At 42.8% G+C, this 18,759-nt stretch overlaps 1 protein-coding gene across 18 annotated transcripts; it reads right to left on the minus strand.

Moving 5' to 3' along the window:
* Window positions 1-8,549: 8,549 nt before the first annotated feature.
* On the minus strand, window positions 8,550-18,251 carry LOC136541252 (uncharacterized). Of its 18 annotated transcripts, none has more exons than XM_066533052.1 (13): window positions 16,923-18,251; window positions 16,629-16,826; window positions 16,215-16,395; window positions 16,045-16,115; window positions 15,600-15,809; window positions 13,078-13,904; window positions 12,854-12,941; window positions 12,632-12,690; window positions 12,451-12,535; window positions 11,635-11,699; window positions 10,345-10,407; window positions 9,997-10,046; window positions 8,550-9,488 (listed from the first exon to the last, which is right to left on the minus strand). In XM_066533052.1, coding segments are annotated over exons 6-12 (369 nt in total). In that variant the 5' UTR covers window positions 13,079-13,904; window positions 15,600-15,809; window positions 16,045-16,115; window positions 16,215-16,395; window positions 16,629-16,826; window positions 16,923-18,251; the 3' UTR covers window positions 8,550-9,488; window positions 9,997-10,038. The 18 variants fall into 18 exon arrangements, 11 of the variants coding, with proteins under 11 accessions (XP_066389149.1, XP_066389147.1, XP_066389141.1 ...); XM_066533050.1 differs by having other exon boundaries at window positions 8,550-9,491; XM_066533044.1 differs by lacking the exon at window positions 9,997-10,046 and having other exon boundaries at window positions 8,550-9,491; window positions 13,078-13,145.
* Between the last annotated feature and the right edge of the window lie 508 nt (window positions 18,252-18,759).

Consider the following 18,759-nt stretch of genomic DNA (forward strand, 5'->3'; position numbering starts at 1 on the left):
CTTAGCAAAGATGTATGTCATGCCAATCAACTTTTACCTTGAATTGCTCGAAGGAGAGGCATGTCATATGAGTGGGGGGTGCATCAACATATATTTGAGAAATCCAATATGTTCAACTCATTCCTTAGCTTGCAAAACCTTTTCTCATCCAATGGCTTGGTGAATATATCGGCAAGTTGATCTTCGGTGCCTACACTCTCAATGCAAATGTCTCCTTTTTGTTGGTGATCTCTTATGAAATGATGGCGGACATCAATGTGCTTTGTTCTTGCATGTTGAACTGGATTGTTGGTTAACTTGATTGCACTCTCATTGTCACATAGCAATGGCACTTTCTTGAACTTGATTCCAAAATCACTCAAAGTGGCCTTCATCCAAAGAATTTGTGCACAACAACTACCGGTGGATATGTATTCGGCTTCGGCGGTTGATAATGCAACACTATTTTGCTTCTTTGATGACCATGAGACAAGTGATCTTCCCAACAATTGACATGTCCTAAGGTGCTCTCCCTTTCAACCTTGCATCCCACATAGTCCGAGTCGGAGTAACCAACTAGCTCAAACTTTGCTCCTTTAGGATACCACAAACCAACATTTGGTGTATGCTTCAAGTATCTCAATATCCTCTATGTAGCCTTCAAATAATTTTCTCTTGGTGAGGCTTGAAATCTTGCACACATGCATACACTAAACATGACATCCGGCCTTGATGCGGTCACATAGAGTAGGCTTCCAATCATAGACCGATACAACTTTTGATCCATCATATTTCCACTTGCATCACTATCCAAGTTGCTATTGGTTCCCATTGGTGTGCTAATGACTTTGCTATCAATCATGCCAAACTTCTTGATCATGTCCTTGATGTACTTGCCTTGACTCACAAATGTACCATTCTTTAATTGCTTGATTTGAAGACCAAGGAAGTAACTCAATTCTCCAATCATGGACGTCTCAAACTCATTAGCCATCATCTTTCCAAACTCATCACAAAATTCTTGATTTGTTGATCCAAATATGATATCATCAACATAGATTTGCAATACAAATAGATCTTTTCTAATTTTCTTGATAAAAAGAGTGGTGTCAACTTTGCCCATTGTGAACCCTTTAGAGAGTAGGAAGTCCCTCGATCTCTCATACCATGCTCTAGGTGCTTGCTTCAAACCATACAATGCCTTTTTCAACTTGTACACATGGTTGGGTTTCTTATCATCTTCAAAACCGGGAGGTTGCTCAACATATACTTCTTCATTGATGTAACCATTGAGAAATGCACTCTTAACATCCATTTGATAGAGCTTGATGTTGTGGGCATAAGCATAGGCTAGCAAGATTCTTATTGCTTCCAATCTAGCAACCGGGGCATATATTTCTCCAAAGTCAAGACCTTCAACTTGAGTATAGCCTTGTGCTACTAATCTTGCTTTGTTCCTTACTACTATCCCATCTTGATCTTGCTTGTTTCTAAAGACCCATTTGGTTCCAATCACATTGTGTCCCTTTGGTCTCTCTACTAATTCCCATACTTGATTTCTTGTGAAGTTATTCAATTCTTCATGCATAGCATTCACCCAATCAACATCCTTCAAAGCTTCATCTATCTTCTTTGGTTCAATGGATGACACAAATGAGAAGTGTTCACAAAATGATGCCAATCTTGATCTTGTTTGTACACCTCTTGAAATATCAACAATGATAGTGTTCAATGGATGATCTCTTGCAATATTGGTTGGTTGGAGGATTGGAACTTGATTGCTTGCACTTGCTTGATCATTGGGTTGAGATGATATACTAGCCACTTGATCTTGTTTATTGTCATGAGATCCACTTGTACTAGCTTGATTTGTATCATCTTGCACATTTGAGTTGGAGAGCACTTGCACTTGATCATCTTCATCATCATTCACTTGCCTAGGCCTCAATTCACCAATATCCATGTTCTTCATGACATTTGAAAGTTGAATGCCTCTAACATCTTCCAAGTTCTCATTCTCTACTTGTGAACCCTTGGTTTCATCAAATTCAACATCATGAACTTTCTCAAGAGTACCACTATCCAAATTCCAAACTCTATATGCTTTGCTTGTAGTGGAATAGCCAAGTAGGAATCCTTCATCACATTTCTTGTCAAACTTGCCCAATCTAGTCCCTTTCTTCAAGATATAGCATTTGCAACCAAAGACCCAAAAATATGCAATGTTGGGCTTTCTACCATTCAAGAGCTCATATGGTGTCTTCTCTTTCAATTTGTGACAATAGAGACGGTTGCTACAATAGCAAGCCGTGTTGATAGCTTCGGCCCAAAAAGATTGACTCACGTTGTACTCACTAAGCATAGACCTTGCCATATCAATAAGTGTTCTATTCTTCCTCTCAACAAGGCCATTTGATTGTGGAGTGTATTTGGCCGAGAATTGATGTCTAATTCCAAATTCATCACATAACTCATCAATTCTAGTATTCTTGAACTCACTACCATTGTCACTTCTAACTCTCTTGATGGTTGTTTCAAACTCATTGTGAATGCCCTTGACAAATGATTTGAATGTTGCAAACACATCACTTTTGTCCAATAGAAAGAATACCCATTTGTATCTAGTGTAGTCATCCACTATCACAGATCCATATTTGTTTCCACCGATACTAGTGTATTGTGTTGGCCCAAACAAATCCATGTGCAATAACTCAAATGCTTTACTAGTGCTCATCATGCTTTTCTTAGGATGGGTGTTTCCAACTTGTTTGCTGGCTTGACAAGAGCTACAAAGCTTATCCTTTTCGAACACAACATCTTTCAAGCCTTTAACTAAGTCATGCTTAACCAATCTATTCAATTATTTCATTCCAACATGACCAAGCCTTCTATGCCATAACCAACCCATGCTAGACTTAGTGAATAAGCATGTAGATAATCTAGCTTCACTAGCATTGAAATCAACCAAGTATAGATTCTCATATCTAAAGCCTTTGAAGATCAAGTTAGAGCCATCTACACTTATGATTTCTACGTCATCTACCCCAAATATGCATTTGAATCCAAGATCACACAATTGAGCCACGGATAGCAAATTGAAGTTCAAGCTCTCTACTAGCAACACATTGGATATGCTCATGTCATTGGATATTGCAATCTTACCAAGCCCCTTGACCTTGCCTTTGTCATTGTCACCAAATGTGATACTATCATAACCATCATTGCCATTGGTGTTAATTGAGTTGAACATTCTTGCATCACCGGTCATATGTTGAGTGCACCCACTATCAAGAACCCAATGCCTTCCTCTGGCTTTGTAATTGACCTACAAAAGAATATCAATTCTTCTTAGGTACCCAAACTTGCTTGGGTCCTTAAAGGTTAGTCACTAGGCTCTTTGGTACCCAAATGGCTTTCTTCTTTGAGCCCATCTATGGTTTACCAATGAACTTAGCCTTCACACCATTTATACCCTTAGTAAGCATATAGCATGAATCAAGCTTAATAGAGGATACATTATCATTTTTGCTCTTGTTTTTGCATTCTTGCTCTTTGTGACCCACTTGCTTGCAACTAGTGCAAAACCGACCGTTGTTCTTCACAAAACTAGTCTTGTGAGGAGCAAAGGCCGCTTTGCCTTTCTTGGGGTTATAGCCCAATCCCTCTTTGTAGAAAGAAGCACTTTGGCTATCCAAGCACATAAGCAAGCGGTCCTCACCACCATAAGCCTTAGCTAAGGTGTGAGTGAGCTTAGTGACCTCCTTCTTGAGGTTCTCATTCTCAACCACTAGTGAGGCATCACAAGTGAGACTATCACTACTAGATGAGGTAGGAGTGGAAGTGTACAAGAAGGGTTAGTAGAAGCAACAATGATAGGCATAGATAGTGATGCATCAATTAAATCACAAGTTAAACCTACATCACAAGTTTCGACATGCTTCTTTTTATCTTGTTCATTAAGCAAAGTGGAATGAGCCTTTTCAAGCTTTTTGTGAGCCTTGCCAAGCTTCTCATGGGCTTCCTCTAGCTTCTCATGAGTTGCTTTGAGCTCATCAAGGGCTTGCTTAAGGGCTTTTACCTCCTTATTCAAGCTCTTGCATTCCCTTCTCTTAATGTCAAAGTGTTCTTTAGCATCTTCTAGCATGTCAAATAATTTATCCTTAGTAGGTTCATCATCATCACTATCACTATCATTTTCATTTTCATGTTCATTATCATCAACATGTTCTTCATCACTTTCATCATCACAAGATTGTACCTTAGTGGCCTTAGCCATGAAGCATGATGAAGATTCAAAGAGAGAAGGCTTCTCATTGATAGCAATGCTTGCAAGAACCATCTTCTTGGTGGTCTTGTTATCATCACTATCATCATCATCATCACTTGAGGAAGCATCACTATCCCAAGTGACTACATATGAACCACCCTTCTTCTTCTTGAATGCCATCTTGTCCTTCTTCTCTTTATTTTCCTTCTTGTCCTTCTTCTTGTTCTTCTTGTTGTCATCATCATTGTCGCTATTGTATGGGCATTGAGCAATAAGATGATCTTTGCTTCCACACTTGAAGCACCTTCTTGACTTTTCTTTGTTCTTGAATGAAGATTTCTTTCTTCTTGCATGGTAGCCCTTCTTCACCATGAACTTGCCAAATCTCTTGACAAATAGAGCCATCTTCTCATCATCATCATCATCATCATCATCCCATGATTCATCTTCTTCACTTGATGTTTCTTGCTTAGCTTTGCCCTTTGATGATGTAGCTTTGAATGCCATGCTCTTCTTTTTGTCATCCTTCTTGTCATCTTTCTTCTCCTTCTTTTCTTCCTTCTCATCATCATCTCTATAAGCATCATCGGTCATGATATCTCCCAAGATTTGGTTTGGTGTCATTGTATTCAAACCGGTCCTCACTAGTAAGGTGACCAACATGCCAAATCTTGCGGGCAAACATCTCAAGAACTTATTGGAGAAGTCCTTGTCCTCTATCTTTTCACCAAGTGCCTTGAGATCATTGACAATCACTTCCATCCGATGGAACATGTCCGGCACACTCTCATCTTCCTTCATCTTGAAGCTTGCAAACTTCTCTTTGAGAATATATGCCTTTGCACCCTTCACGGCTTGAGTGCCCTCAAATGATTCTTCCAATTTCTTCCAAGCTTCATGAGCCATCTCAATATTCTTGATTTGCTTAAATGTTCTCACATCAATTGCATCATGAATGGCACTTAGAGCAATGTCATTGTTTTGGAGAAGCACTTCTTCGGCGGCGGTGGGATTCTCCGGATCACCAATCTCAATTTTGGTTTCTACCACCTTCCACACCTTTCTATTGATTGACTTGATATATGTGGTCATCTTTGACTTCCAATAAGAATAATTTGAGCCATCAAATTGGGGTGGCTTTTTGGTGTTGTTGATTTGAGCCATTTTAACACCAAAGGTTGTTGAGCCTCAAATAACGGTGACCTCGGCTCTGATACCACTTGAAAGGTCCTAATGGTTAGAGGGGGGTGAATAGCCTAATAAAATTTCTACAACAACACTTAACAAAATGATTAGACAATTATGAGGCGAAGCAAGTGTTGCGCTAGCCTACTCAAAATGCAAGCCACCTACCACAATTCTAGTTTAGATAGTGTCTATTCACACAAGAGTTATGACACTATTCTATGTTAGTGTGCTCTCAAAGGCTAACTAAAGAGCCACACCAACCAAGCAAGCAAGCTCTCACAATTAGCTACACTAAAGAGCTTGTCAACTAGTTTGCGGTAAAGTAAAGAGAGTGATCAAGAAGGTTATACCGTCGTGTAGATGAAGAAACCAATCAATCACAAGGATGAATAACAATGAAGACCAATCACCTCAGAATCAATGATGAACACAATGATTTTTTACTGAGGTTCACTTGCTTGCCGGCAAGCTACTCCTCATTGTGGCGATTCACTCACTAGGAGGTTCACGCGCTAATTGGCTTCACACGCCAAACCCTCAATAGGGTGCCGCACAACCAATACAAGATGAGGATCACACAAGCCACGAGCAATCCACTAGGGTACCTTTTGGCGCTCCACCGGGGAAAGCTCAAGAACCCCTCACAATCACCACGATCGGAGTCAGAGATAATCACCACCCTCCGCTCAACGATCCTCGCTGCTCCAACCCGTCTAGGTGGCGGCAACCACCAAGAGTAACAAGCGAAATCCGCAGCAAAACACGAACACCAAGTGCCTCTAGATGCAAACACTCAAGCAATGCACTTGGATCACTCCCAATCTCACTATGATGATGAATCAATGATGGAGATGAGTGGGAGGGCTTTGGCTAAGCTCACAAGATTGCTATGTCAATGCAAATGGCCAAGAGTTGTGAGCTACAGCCGGCCATGGGGCTTAAATAGAAGCCCCCACGAAATAGAGCCGTTGTACCCCTTCACTAGGCACTGATCGGGGTGACCGGACGCTCCGGTCCTACTGACCGGACGCTGCTCCTCAGTGTTCGGTCGCCCGATGGCGGCCACGTGTCTCTTGCGTTCAACAGTGAACGTTTGATCTCAACGGTCGAAATGTTGACCGAACGCTCCGACAGAGTTGACCGGACGCTGGACCCTCAGTGTCTTGTCGTTTACAATAAGGGTCCAAAACATGTTTTTGCCGACCGGACGTGTCCGGTCATGCTTGACCAGACATACCCCAGCGTCCGGTGCTTAACCCTAATTACTGTGCCGTCCGACAACACGACCGGACGTAGCCCATCAGCGTCCGGTCGCTGAGCGACCCAGCGTCCGGTCATATGACCGACGCTAGCATCTCACTGTTACACATGACCGGACGCGCTGGTCCCTCAGAGGTCCAGCGTCCGGTCACTGTATAACCAGCGGCACTAACTCGTTTTCACTTCTAACTTCTCCACCATTGCTCAAATGTGCTAACCACCAAGTGTATCACCTTGTGCACATGTGTTAGCATATTTTCACAAATATTTTCAAGGGTGTTAGCACTTCACTAGATCCTAAATGCATATGCAATGAGTTAGTGCATCTAGTGGCACTTTGATAACCGCATTCCGATACGAGTTTTACCCCTCTTAATAGTACGACTATCAATCCTAAATATGATCACACTCTCTAGGTGTCTTGATCATCAAAACAAAATAGCTCATATGGTTTATACCTTTGCCTTGAGCCTTTTTGTTTTTCTCTTTCTTCTTTCCAAGTCCAAGCACTTGATCATCATCATGGCATCATCATCATGTTATGATCTTCATTTGCTTCATCACTTGGAGTGTGCTACCTATCTCATGATCACTTGATAAACTAGGTTAGCACTTAGGGTTTCATCAATTCACCAAAACCAAACTAGAGCTTTCAGAAGTATAATCCGCATAAGCATATTCACGCATATTCACTAATCACGCACGTATCCTGCATCCATCATCCATAAAGCAAAACAAGTGCTCCAAATAGTTACACCGCATAGTGCCTGCATAGTGAGAAAGTTCGTGCTTGAATAGTGAGAAAGTTTGGTGCCTAAGCCACTCCCTGGTGAGTGCTCGTGCACTGTTCATATTTTCGAATTTGAATTGTAGCACGTATTTTGAATAGTGCCACGAATTTAAATAGTAACCGCTGAATTTGAATAGTGCTATGAATAGTAAATTGAGAATTTTAAATTTGAATTCTGAATCTGAGTTAGTTTCCCAGTGTTTGCTGTAATATATATATATGGTGCATTTTATATACTCCCGGGAGTAGTTACTCCCATAATCAATAAATCATGTTGCGTATGTGTACATACTCATTTATCAATTTGAGTATGTTGACATACTAATATTAAGATACTCCAGATCTTTACTATGTGAAAAAAATTTCAAAAGAGCACGTATTTTTTAATACATTATATAATACTATGATAGTAGCATATAAAAATAAATATAACCCTATATATACATACATACTTGTCATACATAGTACTCTAAATGGTCTAGTATGATTATATACTCCATCTACATACACTTCGTCGGCAATATACGCCCTAAATCTAGAGATATACACATGGGAGTAACTACTCCCTATGAATAAGAAATAATGTCCATATATATATATATATATATATATATATATATATATATATATATATATATATATATATATATATATAATATCAGTTGGTACCCAGCGTACTAAATAATAATCAGTACCCGAACCCCTCCCGCACCCGATCCCTCCTCCCACCGGTTTCTACCAGTCCGTACACCTCCCTCCACCATTTTTCATTTTTTCACGCATCCAGGTTTTGCATCCTCGACCGTCTCTGTTTTTTTTTTCATTTTTCACGCCATCTCCGTTTTTCACTTATTATTCCGTCGCTGGCTTTTTTTCATTTTTTTCACGCCGTCTCTTTTTTCTGTTATTCCTTTTTTTCATTTTTTTTCATGCCGTCTCTATTTTTATTTTGTTATTTTTCACGCGAACAGGTTTTGCAACTGGTCTTTTTTGTTTTCTCCAACAAGCAGGTTTTTTTGGTTTTTTCCAACAAGCAGGTTTTGCAAATATCCAACCTTGTTTTGCGATTAAGATTATTTTTCCTCCTCTATGTTTTTGGTATACATGACAGTGCATTTTACAAGCAATGAATATGAACTAGTGATATTTATGACTAAAAACGGATAACGCTAAATTGGGAAAAAAAATACATGTACTGATAGATCATGATACAATTACTCGATGGAAGATGGTTGAAAAATACAACAGAATGGGGGAGAGGCCGGAGAGCATGACTCCAAGCAGGCTCTGTTGCCCAGTGGTCGCTGTTACAGTTCTTATTAGTACTTGTAGAACTTGTCAATGCGATTGGTACCAATGATTTTGGAATGGCGCCGACTCCGAATGGTGCATTTGCCCCAGGTACAGCGGAACATGATCAGAAAACAGGGTAAAGCATAATATATATTTTATCTCAAACATAAACCATGACAAATTATCACGATTCGATCTGGCGTTAAATAATTAAGAATTTCCCTGTCTTTTTTTTTTTACCAAAAGTATCCAACAGTATGTCACATTTAGAAATTAGGCAATCCTAGGTAATTGAGCAAGGAAAAAGCATCAAAGTTTGACCTATGTACCACACCACCTTCCACCACCTCTCCTAACACATTATATCTCTAGACCCTCAGCATGCTAACATGTGAGAGCAGGTCAAACTCACAAAGGTAAATGGTAGTACAGATCAAAATTCAGTATAGTGGCAGAGCAACTAACGGATAGTTGTATATGGTGAAAGCGCTACAAATGCTCACATTTGTAGTAGTCCTAATAACTTGTTTCTGTAATGTCAGCCAGTGCATACATAAATCAAGATAGATAAAAAAAATAAAATCAATGTCGAATTTTATGCCTGGTGGAGACAGCGATCAGTCCAAACAAGTGCAGAGCACTCCAACATACCTTGTTCATGCTAGCGGGACACTAGTGTTGCTGATCGAGTGCCGATGAGGCCAACATCACCTACTGGTGGAAGAAGGGTGACTAATAAAATTAGAAAGAATATATAACTGGTGAGAGCTCACAACAGTAGGCAAGGTTAAATAAAAATTCATGCCACACTTAGAACCTCAAGGCTCTCAATTTTTTTCTCTCTGTCCCAAACCAAAAGACAGAATATGATATTTTACGGTGATAGGGATGGTACGTATTGGAAATATTTGGAATAAATATAGCATCACCACTGTATTATTTTATGAAGCTATAAGAGTTATAAACATAAATAACTATGGAAAAGAAATTTACAGGAGGACAAGACCATAGGAAAAAACTGTTAGAACATGTCTGTCTTCTAAAACTCCACATAGTTTAAATCTTATTATTTTCTATACTACCTTATAGAGAATCTACGATTCTCTCGACCACTATATTTCAAACAAGCATTAGCACTGTGGCAGTAGGCTAGTGCAAATATACATGTCAACATGGGTCCAGGGATCAAAACATTTAAGAGTTTGTATGAGTTCTGTACCTATCCATTCACAACATAATCATCGTTCTTTCTCCTGCCCTTCTACCAAACTTGACGTCCAAAATAAGATCCAAAAAATTAGTAGCCATTTAGTCCTTAATGTTCCATGGCAGGAAAAATCATACTTATTTCATTCTTTAGCACAATCACTGTAGATGTGCAGACAACAAATACGAAAAATGACCTGGGAAAATCTAGAAGATTAAATACTGATGATGTACACTATCAGTTAGTAAACTCTAGATGGACACCTTGAGCTAATTAAGTAAAACCAGAATGAAAATTTCACTATATAAATGCAATATATGCAGAGAAGCAGCCCACTTCATTTCAGGATTTTCACTTTACCAGTGGGAAACCCTCCACAATCATCTTGTTTTCCAAAAGCTGGAGCGTGGATTTTCTCTAACCCTAAACAAAAGAGTGATAGAGCAATCAATTAATTTCAACACAGTAATGAGAGTGTTGTAGTGCAGCTAGACAATCAATCCCTTCTATGTATTGGTTGTAGTCTGTAAACATAGACCAAATAGTATTTTATTCTTCATAGATAGTTCCCTGATGATCAGAGTGGTACACATAACTGTACACATGGAGAAAAAGAATACAGATATGCTAATAGGGAAGAAAAGAGACTACACATCCGAGGAGGACAGTACAAAGAAGAGATCGATTAGGCTAGAAATTCCCGTCTATTTCTTTTACTTCTGTTGTAATGTCAGAAAGTGACAATCGACACTACACCCAAACTAATCAACTAAGCAAGTTTAGGTTACTACAATTTGAAGCCAAAGGCTCTTAGTGTAGATGAAAAAAAAGGAATTATCAACTATCTGTCATGAGTGATGTTTACACAAACAAAAGGGAGCATGTGGCATTCTGTACATAACAAATTTTAATTAGGCAATATACTATTATCTTTCGAACCAATATCAATCCTAAGCTTTTTGACCTGGTGAACCCAAAAGAACAATTTCTAGAAAATTAAGCTAAGACAGTGATTGTGTTCAAATTAAGAACCAGTAAGATCAATCCATTGCAACTATCAATGGATTACTTCTATTCCCCACTGTCCTCACAATTAGTGGTAGCGGTACGTATTGAAGGTTCTCCAGCAGTGTGACAAAATAGGAGGAAGGACACATTTAATAAGATGCTTACAATATCACATAAACCATATGAACATTAGGTAAAATAAGAATGATAGCATGGCAACTAGGAACACCAGCATAGTGATGTTGACATCTTCAACAATACTAGCCTTTGAGGGTTCTAGAGAGGAACCTAGCTCTGTTTACCATGCTCGTATCTTGCATAGCAAAAGGAAAAAAAGTGAGAAGTACAATTATGAAGAGAAAAGAAGAAAATATAGGCAAGCAGAGAAAACTGAGACAGAATATCATGAAGCCATGAATATGAGCACAAGCAAAAGATCCTGATTCAATCAGACATGATGGAGAAAACATGATAGTGGGAGGGCATGAATATACATTGGCATGGAGTGGGTTAAGCCCAATTCAGTAAACAGGTGGCAGTAGAACTGTTCACATGAGTGCAGCATTTTTAGAATTAAACGCAATGAGCAATAACTGGCATAAGGTCTAACTAGGAACAGAGTACACAAGGAATAGAACTTACCAAGGTGGCAAGATTGTGGCTTCTCTTGGCACTGCCCTATCGAGACCAGCCAAGGAAATCTATATCTGATAGATGGATTGATGGTCAGCAAGTGAAAGATATTGCACCACAAGTGGGTGCGCTAGTGCACAAAAACAAAGAGAAAGAAAAGAGGATAAATAACAATGACGAAAATATTAGCTCTAACCAGAGGAAGCATAATCAATAATATTCAGAGTAAAGTGGATTTTTAAAAATAGGATGGCGATCTGTCATTTGAGAAAACATCAGTTCATTCCAAAAGCTGGTGAAACATTGAAAAACACAGCCTTTTCAATGTTTCCAAATACACGCCCCAAAGATGATTAGCAAGTTCAGACCCCTCCTGGCCTCCTCAATGGCATGGTGATCATACCATTGATCTTGATCCACCAATTACTAAACACTACTAACATTACTATCATACCATGTCCTCCTGTTTTGGGGATTTAAATCTAAAAGATGGTATTCCCACTTCCCAGCAGTACAACTATGCATAAGTACAAAATTTTGCAACTATTATCTTTAGATAGGATACAATCCAATTTTCTCACTACGACGTATATTCAACGAAAGAATACTGTTAATTTGGGCAAGCAAAATTTAAAATACATGTATGTTAAATTGTTCTCTAATTCTGTGTCGAGGCATCAGATCATATACATATAAATATAAATTTTTAAAAAAGAGCCATAATCAAGATTAGATTAGCTGTAAATGAATGTCTATAATTTTGTCTATACATTTTGAAAATACTAATTCAAGATTGCAATACATTAACATTATAGTAAGGCATACCCCTTTGCACCTCTGTTTTGTGGAGCCGGTGCAGAAGGTCTACCCAGTGAGGAGGGTAACTTCTTGTTGTAAAGGAACCTCATACCTAAATGGGAAATCATCACATTAACAACATCCTAGAGAGCAAAGCAGCTGCTAAACATAAAAAAGGCCACTAAAGAAATTCTAATCATGTACTGACCATTGTTATATGCTCTCAGAAACAACCCTTCTTGGGTTGTCAGGCATCTTATCAACCAACTCCAACCAGAAACAGAGGAATCATTATTTAAGCTTACAAACAGTACTCATATCATGGAACCTAATAGTGAAACCAATGTGATAAACCTTTACTGCTTGATATGGAATAATAGAACATCAAAACAAGATGCACAGGAAAGGGACTAAGGCGGGTATAGGGTACCTGACGGACCGGAGGACTCCATCTGAGTAAGGCAAGCTTGGCATTCGAGATGTGTGCAACCAAGAAGTGGCAATCCCACAACCGGGCACTGCACGTCCAAAAACAGAGCACAAAAAGTGAAAATAGAGGGTAGGTTAAAATCTGTCCTGAGTAGCATTAGGGTACCACAAATTGTACAAATAAGGAAAAAAGGAAAAATCACAGGGCACATATAGATTACACACTAATGTTTCAGAAACTTGCTGTGCCAAACAACAACCAGTCCACCACTGAAGGCCCTAACACCACAGCCCTACACAGAAATGGCTTCTAGAAATTCAGCATTTCATAAAGAAAAAGAAATGAGCTGTAGTCCAAACCCTGAAGCAAGAAAGAACAAAATAAATCGAAATTAGAGAGATTAGAAATGAAAACAGCGCTGAAATATTAAAGGCTAACTATTATATTTGCATGACAAAGGTAAGTTCAGATTTATTTATAACATTTCCTATTCTTGCAGTGCTGCACACAATTTTTAGAAGCCTGACAAAGCAATGATTCCATTTTCACATCAGATACAAGGACCAAAATTACAGAATTAGCATTTAGGCCTTCTGCAAGGCATGAACCTTCGAAATAACATTTAGACCTGCTAAACTTGAACTCTAAAGACTCAATGATCAGCTTACAAATAGAATTCTTAGCAACATATGACCAAATAAACAGAACATGGTAAAGGTCTAAAAGATGATTCTTCTAAATGTCAACACAGAATTCCAGCAATCATGAAATGAACTTGATGAAAACTATTTCATAAGCAAATGCATCATCTTAACCCATTCTACCAAGAAATGTGACCTAGTGTATAGGCTACATAAACCCAGACAAATTCACAAGTTCCTCTGCTCCTGCTAATCGATTGAGCTCCTGAATGTTATAATGTCATGTTACCATAGGAACAACATTGAAAGGTGATAGTGAAATGTTTCAATTTAAATAAATGTGGTTTCAAATGACCTTTCCCTTAGTTATCTGGTATCCATTGTTATTCAATCTGGTAACTGAAGTTGAGCTGCATGAAAACCATTGCATGGTTCAGTTGGCTATGGGGTTTTACCAGAAAATGGATCAATACTGAAATGAAAGAAGTGTGTGCTCTAAATAAAGAGCAAGAAAACCAGGCATATTATAAATGCAAAAATCATTTAGATTTAGGCAGTGCCGCAAGCAAGAACCCTGAATTCTATTTACGTGGACAGGGTCTAACCCCACCATATAGTCTAATCGTAAATAATGTCCTGTGAACACAAATAACTAGTTATTATACTACTAAATTGTTGTAAAAATTCCAATACTAATCCACAACAATTGCCTCATCTGAACCATATTAAATCTGAATAACTCATCCAAATCGTTACAACATTCTATAATGAGATGAGATCATATCAATCCTGAGTAAGGTGTAAAATTCCATCATTACAAACGTACATATGGTGCATTAATTAGTAATGGAATACCCTGAAGCTGAACTTTCCATGAAATAGTCAGCCTCACCATAGTTGTTAAGGCATCGCTATACCGACGCCATATCGTCGCCATATCGCCGTGGCGTTTTTCTGGCTCTCGCCACGGCGACGCCACGGCTCCGGCGTTTATGGCGTCCGCCATAGCGCCGTGGCGTCCCCGTGGCGCCGATTTGGCGTCCTGTGGCGCCTTTGTGCGCTGTGGCGGGCGCAATAGACGGTGAGGGTGAGGGTGAGGCCGTGAGGGTACCTGTATAGGCCGAGTGGCCGATTGGAGCCCTCCGAGACCGAGCCTGAGACGCAACCGCAAGCAGCCCTCCGAGCCGCCGCCGCCGGGACAGTCGCCCTCAGCCCGCCCCCGCCTGGAAATCTGTCCGCTTCGCCCTCCGTCAGCCTCCCCCGCCCTCCGTTGGTCTCCCCCGCCCTCCGTCGGCCTCGCCCGAGCCCGAGCCGGCCGCCCCCGCCTGGATCTCCCGAGCCGCCGGCTCGCCGCCTGGATCCGCCCGTGAAGTAGTGAAGCTCTCTAGTCTCTACTCCAAGGTTCAAAAAGGCGGAGTCGGACGGCGGGTGCGGGCGGCGGCGGGCATGGACTGAGAGAGAGCTGCGGGAGAGGGAGAGGAACCGGCGGCGGCGGGCGCAGAGGCAGAGATGTGGGCGCGAGAGATGCGAGAGGAAGAGGAACCGACGGCGTGCGGGCGTAGAAGAGATGCGTGCGGGAGAGGGAGAGATGCAGGAGAGGGAGAGGATGTGGGAGAGGCTGTAATGTGGAGAGGTGGGCCGTTAAATGGGCCTTCTTCTCTTTCTTCCTATTTCATGACCCCTAATCTCCTATTTTTTTCCTTTTCTTTTAGGTATTTATGCATGTATTAGCCATCGCCTAGAGAAATGCCTAGGCTCTAGGCCGTGGGTCGCCGCCTAGAAACCGCCGCGCCGATGTGTGTTTGGCGTTGCCACGCCACGCGCCATAGACTCCGTAAAGGTGTGAAGGTGGTGGGTCGCCGCGCCTCGCCACGCCGCCGTAAAAACTATGGGCCTCAGGAATGGAGATTAGGAGCTAAAATTTGTATTAAATAACCATTGTTGGTAATTAACAAGATCACTAAAGCATCAATCAATATACGCAATGAATGAACAAGTGAGCAGCGGGAGAAAATTCAAGCCTTCAATATTGGTAAATATGTATGCTTTGTTATAATTCTGTAGTTGAACAAATTACAAATTAAGCAAAGGGAGCACTGTTTCACCTTTGTGCAAAATCCAAGACGAGGATGTGGGCAGCACCAGCCCAGCAACAGATGGGTCATTCCAACAACGAGTATCCTGTGTACTGCAGCTGAGAGTTGCTTCAAGGCTTGAAGCATATGCACGTCACTAGCGGCAGGCTGGTGGGGGATGGATCCTTCGAATTCCATGGCCTAGTGCAATCCTACTTCAGCTAAGCTACTCGCCATTTCCTAAATCCCAATAAATAAGAAAAATCAGCTAAACAGGGTTTATGAACACATTTACAGAATAAGGATACAATGATTTATTTTGAAAGGTTAAATTTTAGGAGTATTTATTTAATTAAAAATCTGCAGGCAGAAGTAGAGGAAATCAACACCAATGTACACAAAATGAGCTAAACTAAACAAGAATAGTACTTTTTTAACGTGAATCTTGAGGCTTGCACCACATCCACAAACTCACCTTGCTGCACTTGAAGAGGAGCTCCTGGCCGTGACCTGCGCCGACAATCGAACACTTGTAGGGAACACATCCTACACTCGAATCATCAAATCGAATCAAGAAGAGGAAGGGTGAGGAGTAGGAGATGGTGCAAACGCCGAGATGGGGAAGGGGGTCTGGGGAAGGGGCACCTGGATCTGCCAGCAGTGTTGGAGGAGCACACGCAGGAGAGGCGGTGGCGGTGGGCTAACAGCGGCAACAGCATCGCCAGGCGAGTTGCCACTCCTTTCTCCAGGAGTTCGCGGCAGGAGCTGACGATGAGTCATGACGTGCTGCAAGCACACTAACTGATATGTGCCCTATGTTCCAAATCTGCAAAAGAAAAAAATACAAGCAATCAAATTAATCAATTTTTATGCATATTAATCAACAAACTATACTACTGGATCTCGCAAAAGATCAAGATTGGGACACCATTTTTTATGCACATTAATCGATGTTTCACCTGATGCTGGGTGTGGTGCGGGCGGTCATGCATTGATTTGAATAAAAAAGGAATGGAAATTGATTTGAATTTGGGATTTACAAAGAAGAACACACGTTACCTGGAAACAAGCAAGCATATACGGTGGGATACTACTCGCCCTGACGGAGTCAGGGGAAAACTCGACTCCAGGGCTCGCTGTACCCTGCCAGGGAGCCAAGCGTGCGGCAGAAAAGCGGTGCCCATGTGTGAGGCGAAGCTGCCACCAAGCGACATGGCGACCGCGCCCAGTGCTGCGGCGGTCGACGACGTCCGTGGCCTAGCCAGAGGCGAGGATGGAGGCATAAATATTAAAATCTGTTGGATCTGGACGGCGGTAGGAAGGGATCGAGCTATGGAAGAGGAAAGGGCGCACCTTGTCGATTTGCTCGTTCCTCATCCGGCTCGAAGCTCGCAAGGGGGCGTGGTGGCTCGGCCTCCTGCCTGCTGCCGACGGGATCTGAGGGGGCTCGGCCTCCTGCCTGCTGCCGGGCCGGCCACCTTGCCTGCGGTCGACCGGATCTCCGCCGCCTACTCAGTTCACCTCTCGAGGCCACAACAGCGCGTCGTGGATGAGGTGCCGCCGGCGCTCCTTAACATCGAGAGCAAGGTGGCCTTCCTGATCTCCGACGATGGGAGAACGTCGCTGACTCCACGAGCTCGCCGGCGCTACAACTCACTCGACCGCTTGGGAGCCTGCAGCGCGGCCACGATAGGTGCCCGGAGCCGCCGCCATCACCGCTCGTTGACCGTGGCTATCCTTAGAGGAGACGGCAGCGCAGAAGGTGGGCTCGTGGCGGAGGGGGCGGTGAGCTGGGCGTAACCGGTGGAGGGGGCGGCGAGCTCAGAGAAACCGGCGTTGCCCCGCCCCCACGAGCTCGCCGGCGCTGCAACTCACTCGACCGCTTGGGAGCCTGCAGCGCGGCCACGCTAGGTGCCCGGAGCCGCCGCCATCGCCGCTCGTTGACTGTGGCTATCCTCAGAGGAGACGGCAACGCAGAAGGTGGGAGGGGCGGTGAGCTGGGCATAACCGGCGGAGGGGGCGGCAAGCTCGGAGAAACTGGCATCGCCCCGCCCCCACGAGCTCGCCGGCGCTGCAACTCACTCGACTGCTTGGGAGCCTGCAGCGCGGCCACACTAGGTGCCCGGAGCCGCCGCCATCGCCGCTCGTTGACCGTGGCTATCCTCAGAGGAGATGGCAGCGCAGAAGGTGGGAGGGAGCGGTGAGCTGGGCGTAGCCGGCGGAGGGGGCGGCGAGCTCGGAGAAACCGGCGTCGCCTGTTGGAACCGATGGTGACCACCGAGTTCACGATCTTGGAGCTGGCTTGTAGCCGGCCCGGCTCGTTACGAGCCTGCGCTCCCATAGGTCCCAGGTCCACCGGAGCTGACAACATATAAGGCCTTTGGGCCTTCTCAACCCAAAAGACTAGTCTGATAGGTGGAGGCTTCTTCCGCCTTATATGTTGTGCTCCCCCACCATCGCTACACGATGTGGGACTAAACCCCAACAATCTCTCCCTTAGTCACACATCGGGGTGCCCCCGCCATATGTGACGCTCGAGATTTTTTTATCGGGTTTAGCTTTTCTGACCATGGGCTCATGATACCAATTGTTGGAACCGATGGTGACCACCGAGTTCACGATCTTGGAGCTGGCTTGTAGCCGGCCCGGCTCGTTACGAGCCTGCGCTCCCATAGGTCCCAGGTCCACCGGAGCTGACAACATATAAGGCCTTTGGGCCTTCTCAACCCAAAAGACTAGCCTGATAGGTGGAGGCTTCTTCCGCCTTATATGTTGTGCTCCCCCACCATCGCTACACGATGTGGGACTAAACCCCAACAATAAAAAAAAAAAAAAAAAAAAAAAAAAAGACTAGTCTGATAGGTGGAGGCTTCTTCCGCCTTATATGTTGTGCTCCCCCACCATCGCTACACGATGTGGGACTAAACCCCAACAATCTCTCCCTTAGTCACACATCGGGGTGCCCCCGCCATATGTGACGCTCGAGATTTTTTTATCGGGTTTAGCTTTTCTGACCATGGGCTCTGATACCAATTGTTGGAACCGATGGTGACCACCGAGTTCACGATCTTGGAGCTGGCTTGTAGCCGGCCCGGCTCGTTACGAGCCTGCGCTCCCATAGGTCCCAGGTCCACCGGAGCTGACAACATATAAGGCCTTTGGGCCTTCTCAACCCAAAAGACTAGTCTGA

Source organism: Miscanthus floridulus, chromosome 3 (assembly GCF_019320115.1).
Source record: "Miscanthus floridulus cultivar M001 chromosome 3, ASM1932011v1, whole genome shotgun sequence".
NCBI lineage: Eukaryota > Viridiplantae > Streptophyta > Magnoliopsida > Poales > Poaceae > Miscanthus > Miscanthus floridulus.